This window comes from Alternaria hordeiaustralica, assembly GCF_023758085.1.
Source record: "Alternaria hordeiaustralica strain BMP 2776 chromosome Unknown scaffold_57, whole genome shotgun sequence".
NCBI classification, from domain to species: Eukaryota; Fungi; Ascomycota; class Dothideomycetes; order Pleosporales; family Pleosporaceae; genus Alternaria; species Alternaria hordeiaustralica.
Genome location: NW_026056829.1, coordinates 54,763 through 70,964, shown reverse-complemented (window position 1 = coordinate 70,964; position 16,202 = coordinate 54,763). Strand labels below are relative to the sequence as shown.

The following is a 16,202-nucleotide window of genomic DNA, read 5'->3' as shown; positions in this document are numbered from 1 at the left end:
AAAGTTAAGATATAGCTCTACTATATATATCTATTATATTATTATAGTCTAGCTATTCTAACGTATATTATAATATGTAGCTATATATATAATTAGATATCTTAGAAACTTAGATAATATATTCTCTATCTATATAGCAAAGCGCTACTCTAGAAGTTAACTCTACTCTTCTTTCTATTTTATTATATTATTACTTTCTAGAGACCTAATATCTACTTTTATAGAACTTACTTCTCTATCTACTACCTTATACTCTACTATCTTACTATAGCTAAACTTAAGCTATATTATCTATAAGGCCTAAGCTTACGTATTACGTTAAATTATCTAGCTATTATTTGCTAATCTTCTTAGTTATAACTACTTTTTATTTAGCTCTATAAGATTAAATAACTATTAACTACCTTTATTAAGCAAAGTTATACTATAATACTTTATTATATACTTTAATCTAAAGAATAGTACGCTCTATATTAAGAGTATATATTTATAAGATATTCTTACGTTTTTAAACATTAATAAGCCTACTATCTAAACTTATAATATATCTATTACTATAGTACTATCTATATAACTTTAAATTAGTACTATTAATCTCTTTGTATTTAAGATTATAACTTTTATATCTTATACTTATTAAGAATACGTAGCTAAACTTAAAAAGTACTTTATTATTCTTAGCTAGCGTATATTTATTATATCTATTATAGCGCCTAAGTAATATTATAGATAGAAGCGCTAAGCTAGCGTTATTCTTTATAAAGAAAAATTTACAAAGTAGCTATATTACTCTAGACTAATAGAGTAATTTATAATTATAGTATAAGCTCTTCTCTAGATACTCTTCTAGAAATAAGTAGGTAAATAGTAGTGTATAGACTTAAACTATACTATTATTAGGTAGATAGAGTAGATGTATAACGTATAGTAATATACTAAGTAATCTAGATAGTTACTTATATTCTATAAGCTTAAATAACTTTTTATATCTTTTTCTTCTTCTATTTCTAAGACACTATAAGTAATAATAGTATTAACGCTTTAGCTAAGATTAACGCGTTTATTTTAAAGCGCTATAGTACTTATTTTAAAGTAGAGATCTTTGCTTTAATATTAAATTATCTATTTATTATCTAGGCTTTTAAATTTACACTTACTAATAGTACGTTACTAGCTACTATAGACTTCTTACCTCTCTCTACTTATTTCTTAGAATAATTCTAGTAACTTAATAAAGATATCTATGTAACGTAGTATATAGCAGCCTAGTAGAACTATATTTTTATCTCTTTTAATATTAAGAGTAGTGTAGGTAGCTACGTAGAGAACTAAGTATATATTACTACTATAAGATAGTAATTAAAAGTAGAGTTCTATATTAGTGTATATATAACACACTCTAATTATATTAAGATTTACCTAAATTAGTAAAGTAGTAGTTTACTAGATACTTATAAAATTACTATTAACTTCTCTAGAAAGTTACACTTTTAATTCTTAGTATATAGCTTACTAAGTTTCTATAATAGCTTTTATTAAATACTATTAGGTCTACTACTACTAGCGCTTAAGTTTCTCTAATCTTGCGCCTATAGTAAGAGAGATTATATTAACTCTTAGACTAGTGTCTAATTTCTAGGCTAGACGCTATATACTAAATATAATAATAAGAATCTTATCTCTAGAGAAGATTTCTAGTATTATACTTTCTTTAAAAAGGTAATAGAGATCTAGTAATATATTTATACTATAAGTTACTAGCGTTCTATTCTAATTAAATTTAAGCTTATATAACTATAACTCTAATTAGCTAACTTTAAGCTACTTATACCTAGTAAGACGTAGTTATAATACTACTAGATCTTTATTTAGTATAAGATTAATAGCTTCTACTATTCTTCTATATTACTATTAAGTAGAGTTTATATTACGTAGCTTTTAAGTAGTTATCTACGCTACTACTTTATAACTTATAAATAGTGCGCTTAATATACACGTCTTACTCTTCTATTACTAATAATAATAGATTTAACTTCTTATTCTATAAATTTAACTATTAAGACTACTAAAGAAGAATATTTACTAAGTTCTTCTTTCTACCTAAGAGCGTTATGCTAGATAAGTTCTATATAATAGATGCTAAAGAAGTAGATTTTAATTAGATAGAGTTTAAACTATACTAGATTAAGATAGATATCTATAGTTAATAGGTATAATAGATATATAATATTGTATATTAGAAGGTACACTCTTACTAGATAAGAAATTAACCTAGTTAATTATAACTTATTTAAGTATAGTTAGTAGTAAGTCTATTAGAGTTATAGCTATAGTCTAAGTAGCTACTAATATCTATTAATTATAATATAACTTTCTACTAAAAGTTTTTTAATACCTTAATAGTGTAGTGTACTAGCTATCTTTAGAGTCTAATTATTATTCTTTTATAAACAAATCTACTTAGAAATTATATCTATTACTAGTATACGTAGACTATTAAAGAGTAGAAGGCTTTTTTTAAATATAAATATATTCTACGCACTATTAGCTAGCTTCTATATATTACCTCTATAGTACTATTTATACTATATATCTAATCTTAAGAATACACGTCTTATAGTCTAACGCTTACTATAGCTAAGTTTAAGAGACTAGATTTCTACCTCTAGAACTAGTTACTTATCTTTAAATCTTTTAGCTAAAATAGTTATTATCTCTATAGTTCTTTTCTAGTTATTCTCTTAGATAATATTAGTATAACTATAGAGTAATGCACTCTATTTAATATAAATAGAAGTAAAGATAAAGATTATAAATTTAAAGAATAAGTACTATTAGTTATAGAGCTTATCTACGCTTATTATAATTCTATAGACTACGCTATCTTAGCTAGTAGGCTATTTGTATTTAATAGAATAAGTTCTTAGTGTAAACTATAGAGTCTACTCTACGTATATTCTAGTATAAAGGTTTTTATTTATCTACGCTATAGCTTCTACTAAAGGTAGCTAAGTAGTTACTAGGTTATAGTCTAAGAACTTTACTAGGTACTTACTAATAGGCACGTATCTATTAATATTGCACTCTTATTATATAATTAGACTCTAGAAGATAATAACTACTATAATAATAATAATAGTAGAGACTAACTTATAGCTTTAGAAAGTATATATATTTTAGTATTAGTAGAAATAGTTTAAATTTATTAAGTTTATGTTATAAGCTAGTTACTTTATTACAATAGTAAGCTATAGTTATTTATTATAAGTTCTATAGTTGTACGTAGAGTATTATTATTATCTAATTACTATAAGAAGAGCTACCTTACTAGGTAATTCTTAGGTGCTAACAAGCTACAAGGCTTAGCCTAGGTACTAATAAGCTACAAGGCTTAGCCTAAGCTTCTCTAGGCTAAGAATATATTGTAAATACTCTTATTTTATAACCTTTTTAATACTAGTAGAGAGCTATACTAGACTTAGACACCTTTTTAATAATACCTACTTACTTATATATTTATCTTAATGTGTTGTAAGCAATAGTATATATATATAGAGATAAGTATAAGGTACAGAGCTCTCGCAGCCTACTCGCGATTAGGTAAGTTAAATAAGTAGGGCTTAGCGCGCTGAGTCCCCGGCTAATATTTTAAATTTACTTTGTCACGATACACTTACTTAGTACCCTTGTCTTGGGAAGCTATTAGCGAAAACGCGACGCTCTCTAAACTTAGAGCGCATACCTTACGAGATGGTTTTAACATTACGCTATAGCCTTTAGTTGCCAGTTTGCAGCGCGGGTTTGCTGCAGGACCACGATTCGCGATGGCTTCGGCCACCAAGGTCCAGCATTCGAAGTTCGATGCACAGGTGGGTGTTCTGCTCACACTCAGATGTCTGCATGTTGACAAACACAGTCTTTCAACCCCGGACTGAACGTTGTCTACCCTAGTGATGATCAGGCAACGTTAAAGTTCTCGGCCAAAATCGAGTAGGTGGCTGGAAATCCAACGCGAGAATCAAAAGCTAATACCTTCGAGGATCATCGCCATTCCAGGCTTGGGAGCGGACCCCGAATATACATGGAAGAAGAGCAAAGTGCATTGGCTTCGCGATGCCAACATGCTTCCGAAGAAGATTCCACATGCCAAGATTAGCGTTTTCCAGTATCAGTCGCAGTGGTTCGGAAAAGGGTCGGTCGACGAACGCATCGACAATGTCGCGAACAAACTACTACATAGCCTCGACAGGTCACGAGTGGTGAGTTAGCACGTACTCGTGATGACTACATGCTAACAACGTATTGGAGAACGAAACCAAAACGCCCATCATCTTCATCTCACATTGTCTTGGGGGCATTATTCTCGAGAAGGCCCTGCTTATGTCGAGATCACGCCAAACGGACTTTCCCAACGTGTATCCTTGGATCGCGGGATGCTTCTTCCTCGGTACACCTTTTCACGGCACGTCAAGCCAGTCCAAGGCAATGGTGCTAGCATCCATGGCCGAAGTCGCCGGCTGGGGTACGCCCTCTAGTCTACTCAAGGTGTTAGAAAAAGACTCGGATATATTGCGCAGTCTTCTCACTGAGTTTTCTTACATGGCGCGAGAGGCTCAGTTTCGACTACTTTGCTTCTGGGAAGAAAATGACAGCGACCTGGTCAACTACCTCGTGAAGGGAATCACATGGCTGAAGAGTAAAGAACGCATCGTGGATCAATCTTCGGCAACAATCGAATCATTCGACAGCATCTCTCTCATGTCGGATCATTTCCAACTCAACAAGTTCCCTGGGCCAAAGGACGGTAACTTCACTTCCGTCTCTGATGAGATCCGTGAGACAGCCAACAAGGCGGATAGCATCATCAAGACGCGTCAGAACATGCTTCGACAATCTCAAGTCGATGATCGTACCTACCACAGCATGATGGATGCCCTCGGCAAAGGATTCGCCGACGTAGAAGCCGCCGTAAAGGGCACGTACACAGGAGCGAAGGGTACGAAGTCATCATCAGTGCTGGAAATCGAAAACTTCCAGACCTGGAAGAATTCGAATGCAAGTCCTGTCCTTTGGATTCATGGAAAGGCTGGTACGGGCCAAGGTGCGATCGCATCTTCCGCTCTTGAACTTCTCCGAAATGAAAAAGCAGAAAAATCAATGATAATGTCGTTCTTTTGCGACCAGGGCGACACAATGCGACGATCGCTCAAAGGCTTACTGCAAATGGCTGTCCGCCAGATGATCGACATGGACCAAGATCTTGCCCGACACTTGCTTTCAGATTCTCGCAGCAGCAAAGACGCTGGAAAGCAAAGTTTTGACACCGAGGAGATACTCAAGGTGCCCACTTTATGGATAGCACTACATAAGATGGCGCGGGATCTGCCTAACACTAAAATCTACATCGTGGTATACGGTGTGGAGCAGCTTGCGGAAGAATCGTTGGAACAATTTCTGCAGTACATGTCAGAGACGCTAGAAACCGAGGTTGCGACAAATGACGAAGAGGAGTGTCAATCCGTCAGATGGCTGCTTCTCAATCGAAGCGGTCGCCCGAACATCGAGAAATGCTTGAGACCGCGATCGTTGGAGATCAATCTCAGCGACGCGGAGAACTCTGCGCAGATTAGTGACGACCTCAAAGCGCACATATCAAACAGCGTCGACGAGCTGGAGCTTCCAAAGTCTTTGGCATATTTCGTGAAGCGCCACATCTACTCGCGCGCGGAAGACAACTGGATCTACGTTAGTCTAGTCGTACAAGAAGTCAAGAATGCGTGGGTCCACGGATCTACACAGCACGCACAGATCCGAAGACTGTTGGAGTCATTTCCGTATGGTCTGACCGACATGTTTGAGCACGTGCGAAAGCGCGTCCTGAATCCACAAGCGGAGGGCCATGAATACACAAAAGAGATATTGCGTTGCAGAATCTCGGCATATGTAGCGCCCACCATGCGCGAGCTTGCGATCATGGCCGAGCTACCTCAGCAAGATCGCAACGACGTGAACAAGCTCAAAGTATACATAGTTCGCTGTGGTGCATTCTTCACCTTGAGGGGTAACGACTGGGATCTGGATAACAGCACTGTCGAATGGATCGACATCTCAGCACAGGAGCATCTCCGACAGTATGCAAAGAACGACTTATCTCTGGATCTTGACGATGTTCAGCATGGCATCATCGCGTTACGTTCGTTGGAGTATATATACGACGCCGTCAAACATCAAGACGCGGCAGAACACGAGCTAGAGGATGGCAATGAAGATCAAGAGGAAGAAAAAGAGGAAGAAGAGCCAGCGGAGGATCTTGAGGTCGAAGTAGAGGAGGCGATCGACACTACCGAAGCCGACAGCAAGTCAGTACACGATGGCGCCAGCCAACAAAGCGAACAGGACCAACAGGACCAACAGGACGAAGACGATGAAGATGAAGAAGAAGACGAGGCTGATTCATCCTCAGTTAGAGAAGCGAATGAAGACGAAGGTATGCTAGACGTTGATCTACAATACCCTGTTCGGTACTGGGTGGAACACGCGAAGCGAGCACCACCGGATGTGCTCGAAGAAATCGACTTTGGCCACTCATTCTGGCAAGAAGGTTCCGATGCTCGCCAAAGATGGTGGAAAACCATAGAAGAAGTTCACAACATGACAGATCAGAAAGACGTATCGCCACTCCATGTCGCTGTAATCCTCGAGTTCCCTGCTTTAGTCGACCACATCCTTAGCCACAGTGAGACGGCGGATGTCCACTTACAAGACTCTCTCGGGTTCCAGCCTCTGTATTACGCATGCGATGGTGGCTGTGGGGAGATTGTCAATGCGCTATTGGGAGCAGGTGCTGACATTGACTTCTCGAGCAGCAGCGCCAACCCTACCGCGCTGCATGCTGCGTCAAGGAACGGCCACTACGATGTTGTCAGCACCTTACTCGACCGCGAGGCCGATGTAAACGCCTCGTCGTCAGACCATGGAACAGCGCTTTACGCGGCTGCGGGCAACCTCGAAAATCGCGTCGTGAAGCTTCTGCTCGACCGCAATGCCGATGTCAACGTCATTGGTGGCCCTGGCCGAAGAGCGCTGAATATGGCCGCATTCTCAGGCAATACTGAAGCTGTTCGCCTATTGATCGAGAGAGGCGCTAGTGTTGACCCCAACGAAGAGTACTTCTACGGGTCTGCACTTGGTGCTGCCGCCCGTCGTGGACATGCTGATGTTGTCCGTCACCTCTTGTCGCAGTCGTGGAACCCGAGCCGACCGATGAAGACCTATGGAAGCTTCTTGAACGCAGCTGCTACCTATAACCATCTGGAAGTCTTCGAGATCCTGCTCGAGAAAGAGGAGCGCGTTCTCGTGCTCGAACAGGCATTGCAAGCTGCTGCGCAACGGGGCTACGATGCCATTGTCAAGGCCGTTCTGGAAAAAGAATCCAAAGTACCGTCGTGCATCATCAGGTACCAGAGAGCGTTTTCTTTGGCCGCCTTCTACGGTAGAACGGAAGTGCTCAAGTTACTTCATCCAAAGGGAATCGATCAAACGCAACTAGACGAGGCCCTGTATCAGGCTACCGACAACGAGCACCTGGAGACCGTGAAGCTGCTTCTCGACTTTGGCGCCAACCCAGATACGGAAGGGCCTACGTACGGCTTTGCGTTAGCCGCCAGTGCCTACGATGGTACAGCGGACATCATGAGAGCTCTTCTCGATAAAGGCGCTAACGTGAACAAACGCGGTGGAGATTACGGCACATGCATCCAGGCAGCTGCATGGTTCGGCGACGCCGATAACGTTCGACTGCTACTTGAGCGCGGAGCCAAGCTCAATACTGAACCAATTGGTTATTACGGCACCGAGCTGCAAGCTGCTGTTCATACTGGCGATGAAGACACCATTCGCCTTCTTATCGAAGAAGGAGCTGATGTGAACGCATTTGGAGGGCACTTCTCGTATGCTATTGTTGCTGCGGTGGAGCAAGGCGACAGCACTGCGACCAAGATTCTGTTCGAACATGGTGCTAATGTCAACGTACGCGGAGGGGTGGATAATTGGCCAGTGATATCATTGGCAGCATCTACATTGCTTACTGAAGACCTGGAGCTTCTCTTGCAGAACGTCAACGACATCAATGCAGCCTGCGCTAGAGGCACAACAGCTTTGATCAATTGCGCTGACGCATGCGATGCAGATGGATTAAAGTTTCTCATCTCTCATAACGCCGACGTGCACATTTCAAGCGACAAGTACGGTACAGCACTCCACGCAGCAGCGTAAGTCCAAGTTTCACTCACTCTTCTTGAAGTAAACTAATTTCTACACAGTGCCGAAGGCGATGAGGAATGTTGCGAGGTATTGCTCCAAGCTGGCGCGGATGTCAACGCTGTTGGTGGGCCATATGGAACGCCGCTGCAAGCTGCTGCATGGGCCGAGGATATGGAAAGTGTCCAAGTCTTACTGAAAGCCGGTGCCGACATTAGCATCACGGAGCCCATATCCGGCGAGTATGGTACGGCTCTGCAGGCCGCTTGTGCTGCTGGCTCATTCGATATCGTCAAAGAGCTATTACAGCATGGTGCGGCTGTCAACATCCGGCCAGCGAATGGAAAGTTTGGCGGTGCACTCTCTGCAGCCGCTGCCGGCGGGTTCGACAAGCTTGTAAAGCTTCTCATCAAACATCACGCCGATGTGAACGCTAGTGGTGGCCTACATGGCTTCCCTATCCTGGCTGCCGCTCAGTCTGGGGTCTTACCTGTCGTGCAGCGCTTACTCGACAACGGTGCCAATGCTTCAGCGCTAGGAGGCATACTTGGCTCCACTGTAGCTGCTGCAGCTTACGGGAACGACTTGGGAATTATCCGATTGCTGATAGAACATGGGGCCGATGTACATGCAAAGGGGGGGAAGTATGGCGACGCCCTACAAACAGCAGCGATGAAAGCCGATATGGCCATCATTGAGGAACTTCTCGACCGAGCCATCGAACTCGTTAATCATCGCGATGGCAAATATCATACCGCTCTCGTAGCCGCCTCATACTTCAACCGTATGGAGGTGGTTGTCAAGCTGCTTGATGCTGGAGCAGACTTTCGGGTTCAGGGCGGAATGTACCGAAGTGCTATCTCCGCGGCTGCCATCCGAGGCAACAAGACTATTCTGGACAACTTTCTCGCGATGAAACCTCCGGATCACCTCTTGGATGAAGCGTTCGTTGAAGCTTGCGCTCATCGTCAATCAGCCTGTGTGGACGCTTTACTCAAAGCGGGCGCCAACGTCTACGCACGACATCCGAATCGAGGGTCTGCAACCGAAGCACTTGATACATCGGAAGAAGAGGATGAAAATTCCGATCTGGATGATGACGATGATGAGGACGAGGAAGAAGATTCCGATGATGAAGAAGAGGAAGAGAGTGATGATGACGAATGGGAAGGTGACGACGTCTCCGTGGCCGGACAGACCGACGCAGGCAGTGTTACTGACGTGGAACTGGAAGAAGAGTTGCCGGAAGAGGCCAAGATACGAAAACTGTTGAGAGAGGCACAGGATCGCTGCAAACGCAACCCAACAGTGAAGCGGTTCAGGACCGTAAAGCGCCAAGAGATTCCGACAAGCCTTAGCGCTGGGATAAACCGCCGTCGTCCGGTACCACCATTGCCCTTGCAAGCAGTGCGCGAATCCAATTTGCACAGCGATGAGAAGGAAGTTGCACCACCACATGGCCAGCACTCCCAGGAGCCCTGGAGTCTGCCTTTTCACCTCAGACCGGGAAGGGCAGAGGTTGTAGCGGTTCCACATGCTCAGCCGGCTCCAGGGGTTCCAGTATCATCGTACGCTGCCCATTTACCCCCTATACCTGCTCAGGGCAATCTTCAATCTCCACCATTATCGTCCGAAGGTATGCGATCGTCCATTGACGACCGGCAACGACAAGACTCGGCCTCTTCTTTACCATCACAGAGACACAGCTTGATTGAAGCCACAGTTAGCGTGCCGCAGCCTGACAACACGACGTTGAGGAAGGGTAGTGCAGACCACGGGCTCAAGAGAAACAGCAAGGCTGTCAATCGCAAGTCAGTCGCAAACCTGGAAGCAGTCAATCGATACCACCAGCAGCGGCAGTCAAGCTACTCAAAGCCCACACCACTCCTAGACCGATCGATATCAGAACACGACTACGCTGCGCAGGGTCAGCAGATCGCGTCTCCACCACAGTATGGATCACCTCAGATTGCACCGCAAGGCAACAACCCTGATGCTGTGAACCAGTCATACCCTCCACCACTGCCACACCGGCAATCACAGCAGTTCAATCAGGCACAACCGTGGTTGTATCCTGGTCCATCGCAGGCACCGCAGCCCCCTCACCAACAGTACCTGCCGTATACATCGCCACCGCTGCCTCCAACGCAGCAACAATACATGCCTTATTCGCACACAAGTGCAGCTTCATCTCCGGCTTCGAGGCCGAGCAGTCAGTATACGAATACAGGTAGCCAATATGCACCCTGGGATACGCCGAACTCAAGTACAACTACGTTCAGTAATGCGCAGGGTCAGGGCGAGGCGCAGGGAAGGCGGTGGGCTAGTGGTGGGTATGAAGGGCAGGGGTATGGATAAGTGGTGACCATGGCATGAGCATCCTCAGGCTTTGTAGCGATGCCTAGTTTTGAAATCATGCATTTGAACGTTATTCTCTTGACCAGGCATGAATATCTTCACATTCTTCCTTCTTGTCCAACATCCAATCAACACTCACCTAAGCCACTTTCCCTTCTTTAATCAGCGCACTCAATGTCTCATTCCTCACCGTCCACTCCTCAATTTCCTCTCCATACTTCTCCACCAACAAATCACTCACCATCCTTGCAAACACCACCTCACCCCACGGATTCAAATGCGTGCGATCATTCCCTGTCGTACCATTCTCACCCCAGTTATACGTATCCGCGCCCTTCTGTCCAATTGCATTCACATACGCCGTGGACGCTTTGTTCAGATCTACGACGTGCAAGTCATTGGCCTCGGCTACATCGAGTGTGATGGCCGTCTCATTCGACAGGTTCTCGATAACGCGGTTGGTAGTTGTGTTGAATGTGCGACGCGTGAGCGGAGAGAGGAGTATGGGCGTTGCGCCTGCTTGCGTGACTTCAGAGGCGAAGGTTGCGAGGTTGGTGCGGTAGTCTGCTAGGGAGACGCCAGAGGTGGGCTTTTGGTCGTTGTGGCCGAACTGGTGACAGTTAGTTATGCTATCCCACTCGCTGTTCTTGTGGTATAGTACCTGGATCGTCACGTAGACCCTGTAGTCGTCTTTGTACGTGCCAATGTCTCTGGTCACATTGGCCCAGTCGCCGCCAGCTCGGAATGATCTTGTTGTCGCGCCGCTGTGCCCATAATTATGGCCTGAAGAGCTGCTCGCGACGGTTGTGGAGAGGAACGCGTCGCCCCAGCCGCCATTCGTGGCGGTTGTTGAATCGCCGGCTAGGAGCCAGTATATGGGTTTCGTGGCTTGTCGGTGGAGTATGGTCGGGGCTGCGAGAGCAAAGGGGAGGAGGGACAGGAGTGTGGCGCGCATATCGAAGGCCGACTTGTCTAATAGGAGGCTGCTGTAGGGCCTACAAAGTGAGCTTCATCCAGTACATATGTACGCGTTAGCAGTGACAGCTATACCGCGCTCAGCCATTGAGCCGGCGGAATGGAAGACACAGATCTTCCAGATTTGGGGTGCCATATTGCATCTTCACTTTGCCTGAAGCAGCTCTACATGCGCTCGTGATGCGCGGAAGCATGGCCAGAAAGCGAGTGGTGGTGGCTGATCTTCGGGGAGTTGGGATGGATGGTAAAGGAGTTGCGGGGTGCGGCGCTAATCGTCAGGTACCTCGCGATAATGCTGCCCGAGCTGCTTCATGCCGTCATGCGCAGGACATGCCTACAACGCATTTCGCGACTCTATTCTACTCGTACCGCATGCTGTAGCTGGTGATGCGGAAGATCTTTGGGGCGCGGAAAACAAACGCATTAGAGCCTCGCCGGCACGGATGCGAATGTCTATGCGACTTCCGATCAGATCCGCCATGCTAGGCGGCAGCGAAAGTCAAAGATTTGCTGATGCCGCATGGGTATCGATATCTCAGCGCGGCTCCCGATCCATACCGCAATTTGTTCTCTAAAGCGAATTGGCGTTGCCATGTCTACCTTTCCTGACTATGTCGCGGCCGTTCTTCCGCCTGTCCACCTCCTGGCCTACTCCACCTTACTCGGAACCGAGCTGTACCAGACTTTCGTAATGACGAAAGTCTCCTACCAAGCTCTTCCCAGATCTGCGTTTACGACTCTGCAGAAGCGGGTCTTTCCAATATACTTCCAAAGCCAGTCGAGTCTTTTACTCATCGTCGCTGCGACATTTCCGCCTCGTAGGCCACTTTCGTTGCTTGCAGAGAAGAGTGACTGGATCGCTTTCGCAATCGCTGGTGTGACTGCTGGGTTCAATTTGGTTGTATTTGGCCCGAGGACAAAGGACTTGATGGTGCAAAGGGTTCATCAAGGTGAGTATCCACGGATCTTGGCGAATTCGTTGATGGCTGATGGAAAGACAAGCGACTCGCGATGGCAAACCGCAGCTTAATGCAGCCATTAGCGACGACATGAAGGTTCTCAATCGGGCGTTCTCTAGAGCTCACGCGATGAGCATACATCTGAACCTCATTACAATTGGTGCAACGCTTTGGTACGGTTGGAGGTTGGCGTCAAAGCTACAGTTCTAGATTAACTGAGTGCGCTTGCAAGTTATACACAATGACCAAAGTCCCTCGTGGTTTGATGGTTCCCAAGGTTCCAAACGACGAAGCCTGGGAAGTATTAAAGCAGAAGGGGAAGTTTATAAAACAGAAGCGTAAAGGTTCAAGGTTTTATTGAGCACTCAACGGATGCAAAGTGTCTTTGGGATATAGTATGTTTGCAGTGTCCATTTCATGCTGGTACCTAGTTGACCCCAGGAGTTTAGCGTGGATGAGTAATTCAGGCGACCCGGGACGGATGTTGATCGTGCCTCCGTCCCGTGCTGGGTCTGGCTCTTGCCCTCTCCTCGCACCTGCAGCGATCCTGCGCCATCGCATCGGATGGAGGAAATTGAGCAACCGTCCGCGAGAGCGGGTGTACCGCGAACAACACAGGCGTGCCAACGCTGCCGGAACCTGAAGACGCGATGTTTGCCGAGCGCCCAATCTGGACTATGTCAGAGGTACGCCAGCCAATGGGAGCGTGATACTTTAGCCGTGGCTCCACATCTTCATGTCTTTACAAAGACGCTGACCATCCGCCAGATGTTTCTCAGCCGGCAAGGAATGTGTCTGGGCCGAAGCACCGCGTAGAACGAGAAAGCTGCGTGCACCTTCGTAAGTCGCTGCCCGTCTACTTCGATCTCAACTCATGATATTCGTAGCCGAATTGCGCAGGTCGAGCAAAAGATCGATGGCCTAGTAGCCAAGCTCGTCCATGCGGCTGACAGTGAAGTCACATCAGACTCAGCAAATGCATCGCAGCCAATCCCTAGAGAAATCGCAGCGGAGCGTTGGCGTAATCGGGGAGTAGTCAACACGGCGCCGGGTAGCTGGTTGCCGACACTATCTTACGAACCGAACGCCGTGCCGCCTGACCAAAGTACTGACGATGCATCAGAGAGTGCCGAAGTTGATCGACAGTATCTTGAGGAGATTCGCACCATACACAGATTTGACGACCGCGAAGATGTTCCTAACGCTCGTGAGGGCATCTTTAGGACTTCGAAACGACCCGAAGCTCCCATCGAGCATGAGGTTGTCCAGCAATTGCTCACATCCGGCGAAGCAGACACACTACTGATAAAGTATCGAAACATGTCGGCCACGTTCCCTTTTGTTATGCTACCGCCCCAAGTCACTGCAAGACAGCTCCATGAGCACAGGCCCATGCTTTCACTCGCGATATTTCTGGTGGCATCATGGGAACATCACACACGCCAGATGGCACTTGATGGTATCTTTCGCCAAGAGCTCGCTAATAGAACAATCTTACAACCCCGAAGGACATTGGGCCTAGTGCAAAGCGTACTGATCTATCTCTCATGGTAGGATGGTACCCACCATTGCTGGAAATCTACTAATCTGCGCAGGTATCATTTTGTCTTCAGCCACAAAACACAGCAAATCTTCTTTTTGCATAATGTCGTGGTAGGCTTGGCTTTAGACATTGGTTTACACCAAGACTTCCAGCCTTTAGTCTCTCCAATGCTGCCAAAACGACCTCCAGGTCCACCACCACCAGCTGAAGAACTGCGCGAGAGGCGCCGTGCGTTCCTGGGTTGTTATTACCTTTCGTCCATGTATGTGCTCTCGTCACCAGATTGTGACTTTGCATGCTGACTCTAGCAGGGTTGCGGCAGGTTTACAGAAGCCGAATCTGCTCAAGCATACTTCAACCATGACCGAGTGGGCGCAAAGTTTGAAGCAAGATCGCGAGTACGAAACCGATGAAACCATTAGCCTTTTGATAGCTCTGCGACAGATTGATGACCAAGTACAAGATGAGTTGTTCACGGCTGATACTTCGCAACTGCCAATGTCTGATGGCCGAGCGTTGATGCATGTTCGATTCATAGATGTACAACTCGATACATGGAAACGGGAGTGCAACGGTGTTCCCTCTCAACGACTACTCGAACTCTCCTTCTCATACGCCAAGATGCAACTACACAGCGTAGCCCTTCGGCCATCTCCTTCGGAGTTACCGGCATCGGTACGTTCGTCACAGATCAACAGCCTGCTCTCCGCTCTTGAAGCCAGCAAGCGCTTTCTCGATACTTTACTTTCATTTCCAGCCCACGAATATCACCTCATATCGTTCTCGGAGTGGATGCGATTACCACCAGTCATCATGACGGTCGCCAAGCTATGCATACCCAGTGAAGACCATGCCGCCATTGGGTGGGATACTGAAGCTGCTCAAGAAAGAGTGCGCTTAGATCTCTGTCTTGAATCACTTTGCTATCGAATGCAGACTCTATCGACGTTCGACAAAATAAAGCGACCCCACCCCGACTTCTGGCACGCTATGCGGATGATCAATGAACTGACAAAAAACTGGTACATTCGCAAAATCCGACCGGAGCGGCCTAGCCAGACGCCATCAGGATCTACGCCCAGCGACTCAGTTGAGCGGAGTATGAGCGGAAGCTCATGTCCCATTACCAGCGCACCAACAACGTGTCCAACACGACACGCGGAAGATCAATACAACACGCTAGCAGACACCAACTATATGGAAGGCTTCGGCATAGACATAAACCAAGTCCCCGTGACCGAGGTTAGCAACGACCCCTTCGCGCTTATGAGGGGTGCCGATTTCGACATGAGCCAATTCTTCGATATGGCGGGAGGTATTTGGGGGGAGGACAGCTACAACAACTACACTGGCATGTCTTTTGGAAATGGAGCACCGTTCTGATCCCTATGTCAGGACGTCGAATAATCGCCGCGGGCAGTCATGCGCGACTTTGTTCACGATAACTTGACGCACTGCAAGACGTTGCATCGCGCCGTTGCGCTGTTCGCATTACAGATCACTCGTCTGCGAGCTCGTGGGCATGCCTCGAGGCCTTCCGCCCTAGCATGTGAATCAGACTGCCGATCTCACTCTTGTACAAAGCGTCTTACATCGGATTGTACGATAGCCGTTTACTTTGGGGGCACACAGTTTGTACGCGTTTCCAGCATATTGGCGTGGCATACGGTGATTATTCCAGACAATTCCGGCGTTTGATAGGCGTTGGACCAGACACAAAGTAGGCAAAACGGGCCTATTCCAATGTACACTGTCGCAAAGCATCGCGTACTTCCGCTTACCGCTCATTAATACCTTCCTTTACGACACTAACCCGCCCACCGGGCGCCGTCCAATACCAGTCCCAAGATACCACGCACACTGCACCCCGCGTTTTAAGTGTCAGATTCAGATGCCACGAGCGCGCCACGCGTGGTTTGAAGATGGGATTCTCATCCATCGGGCCGCGACAAGGTGGTGTCGCTTGTGGAAATGTGATTGGTTGCTAACGCGAAATTGTCGACGTTAGGCCCGCGCGCGAGTCGGCGATCGCAACAGGTTTGCACGTGCCTTGATCGCCCTGGAATCTCGTCGCATGTGTGACATCAGCTGGACCCTGCATTCACGCC

At 46.1% G+C, this 16,202-nt stretch overlaps 3 protein-coding genes across 3 annotated transcripts; 2 read left to right on the top strand and 1 right to left on the bottom strand.

The window, feature by feature from the left end:
* Nucleotides 1-3,824: 3,824 nt before the first annotated feature.
* On the top strand, nt 3,825-10,617 carry J4E84_011085 (uncharacterized protein; the record flags this gene model as incomplete). Its single annotated transcript, XM_049393639.1, has 6 exons — nt 3,825-3,869; nt 3,917-3,990; nt 4,040-4,259; nt 4,309-8,028; nt 8,101-8,270; nt 8,322-10,617. The coding sequence occupies 6 exons, from the start codon at nt 3,825-3,827 to the stop codon at nt 10,615-10,617; spliced, it is 6,525 nt and encodes a 2,174-aa protein (XP_049238656.1).
* Nucleotides 10,618-10,756: 139 nt separating this feature from the next.
* On the bottom strand, nt 10,757-11,680 carry J4E84_011084 (uncharacterized protein; the record flags this gene model as incomplete). Its single annotated transcript, XM_049393638.1, has 3 exons — nt 10,757-11,227; nt 11,279-11,589; nt 11,638-11,680. The coding sequence occupies 3 exons, from the start codon at nt 11,678-11,680 to the stop codon at nt 10,757-10,759; spliced, it is 825 nt and encodes a 274-aa protein (XP_049238655.1).
* A 2,774-nt stretch (nt 11,681-14,454) lies between these two features.
* Nucleotides 14,455-15,477, top strand: J4E84_011083 (uncharacterized protein; the record flags this gene model as incomplete). The annotated part of the gene is made up of 1 exon (XM_049393637.1): nt 14,455-15,477. One exon carries the CDS (start codon nt 14,455-14,457, stop codon nt 15,475-15,477), a length of 1,023 nt encoding a protein of 340 aa, XP_049238654.1.
* Between the last annotated feature and the right edge of the window lie 725 nt (nt 15,478-16,202).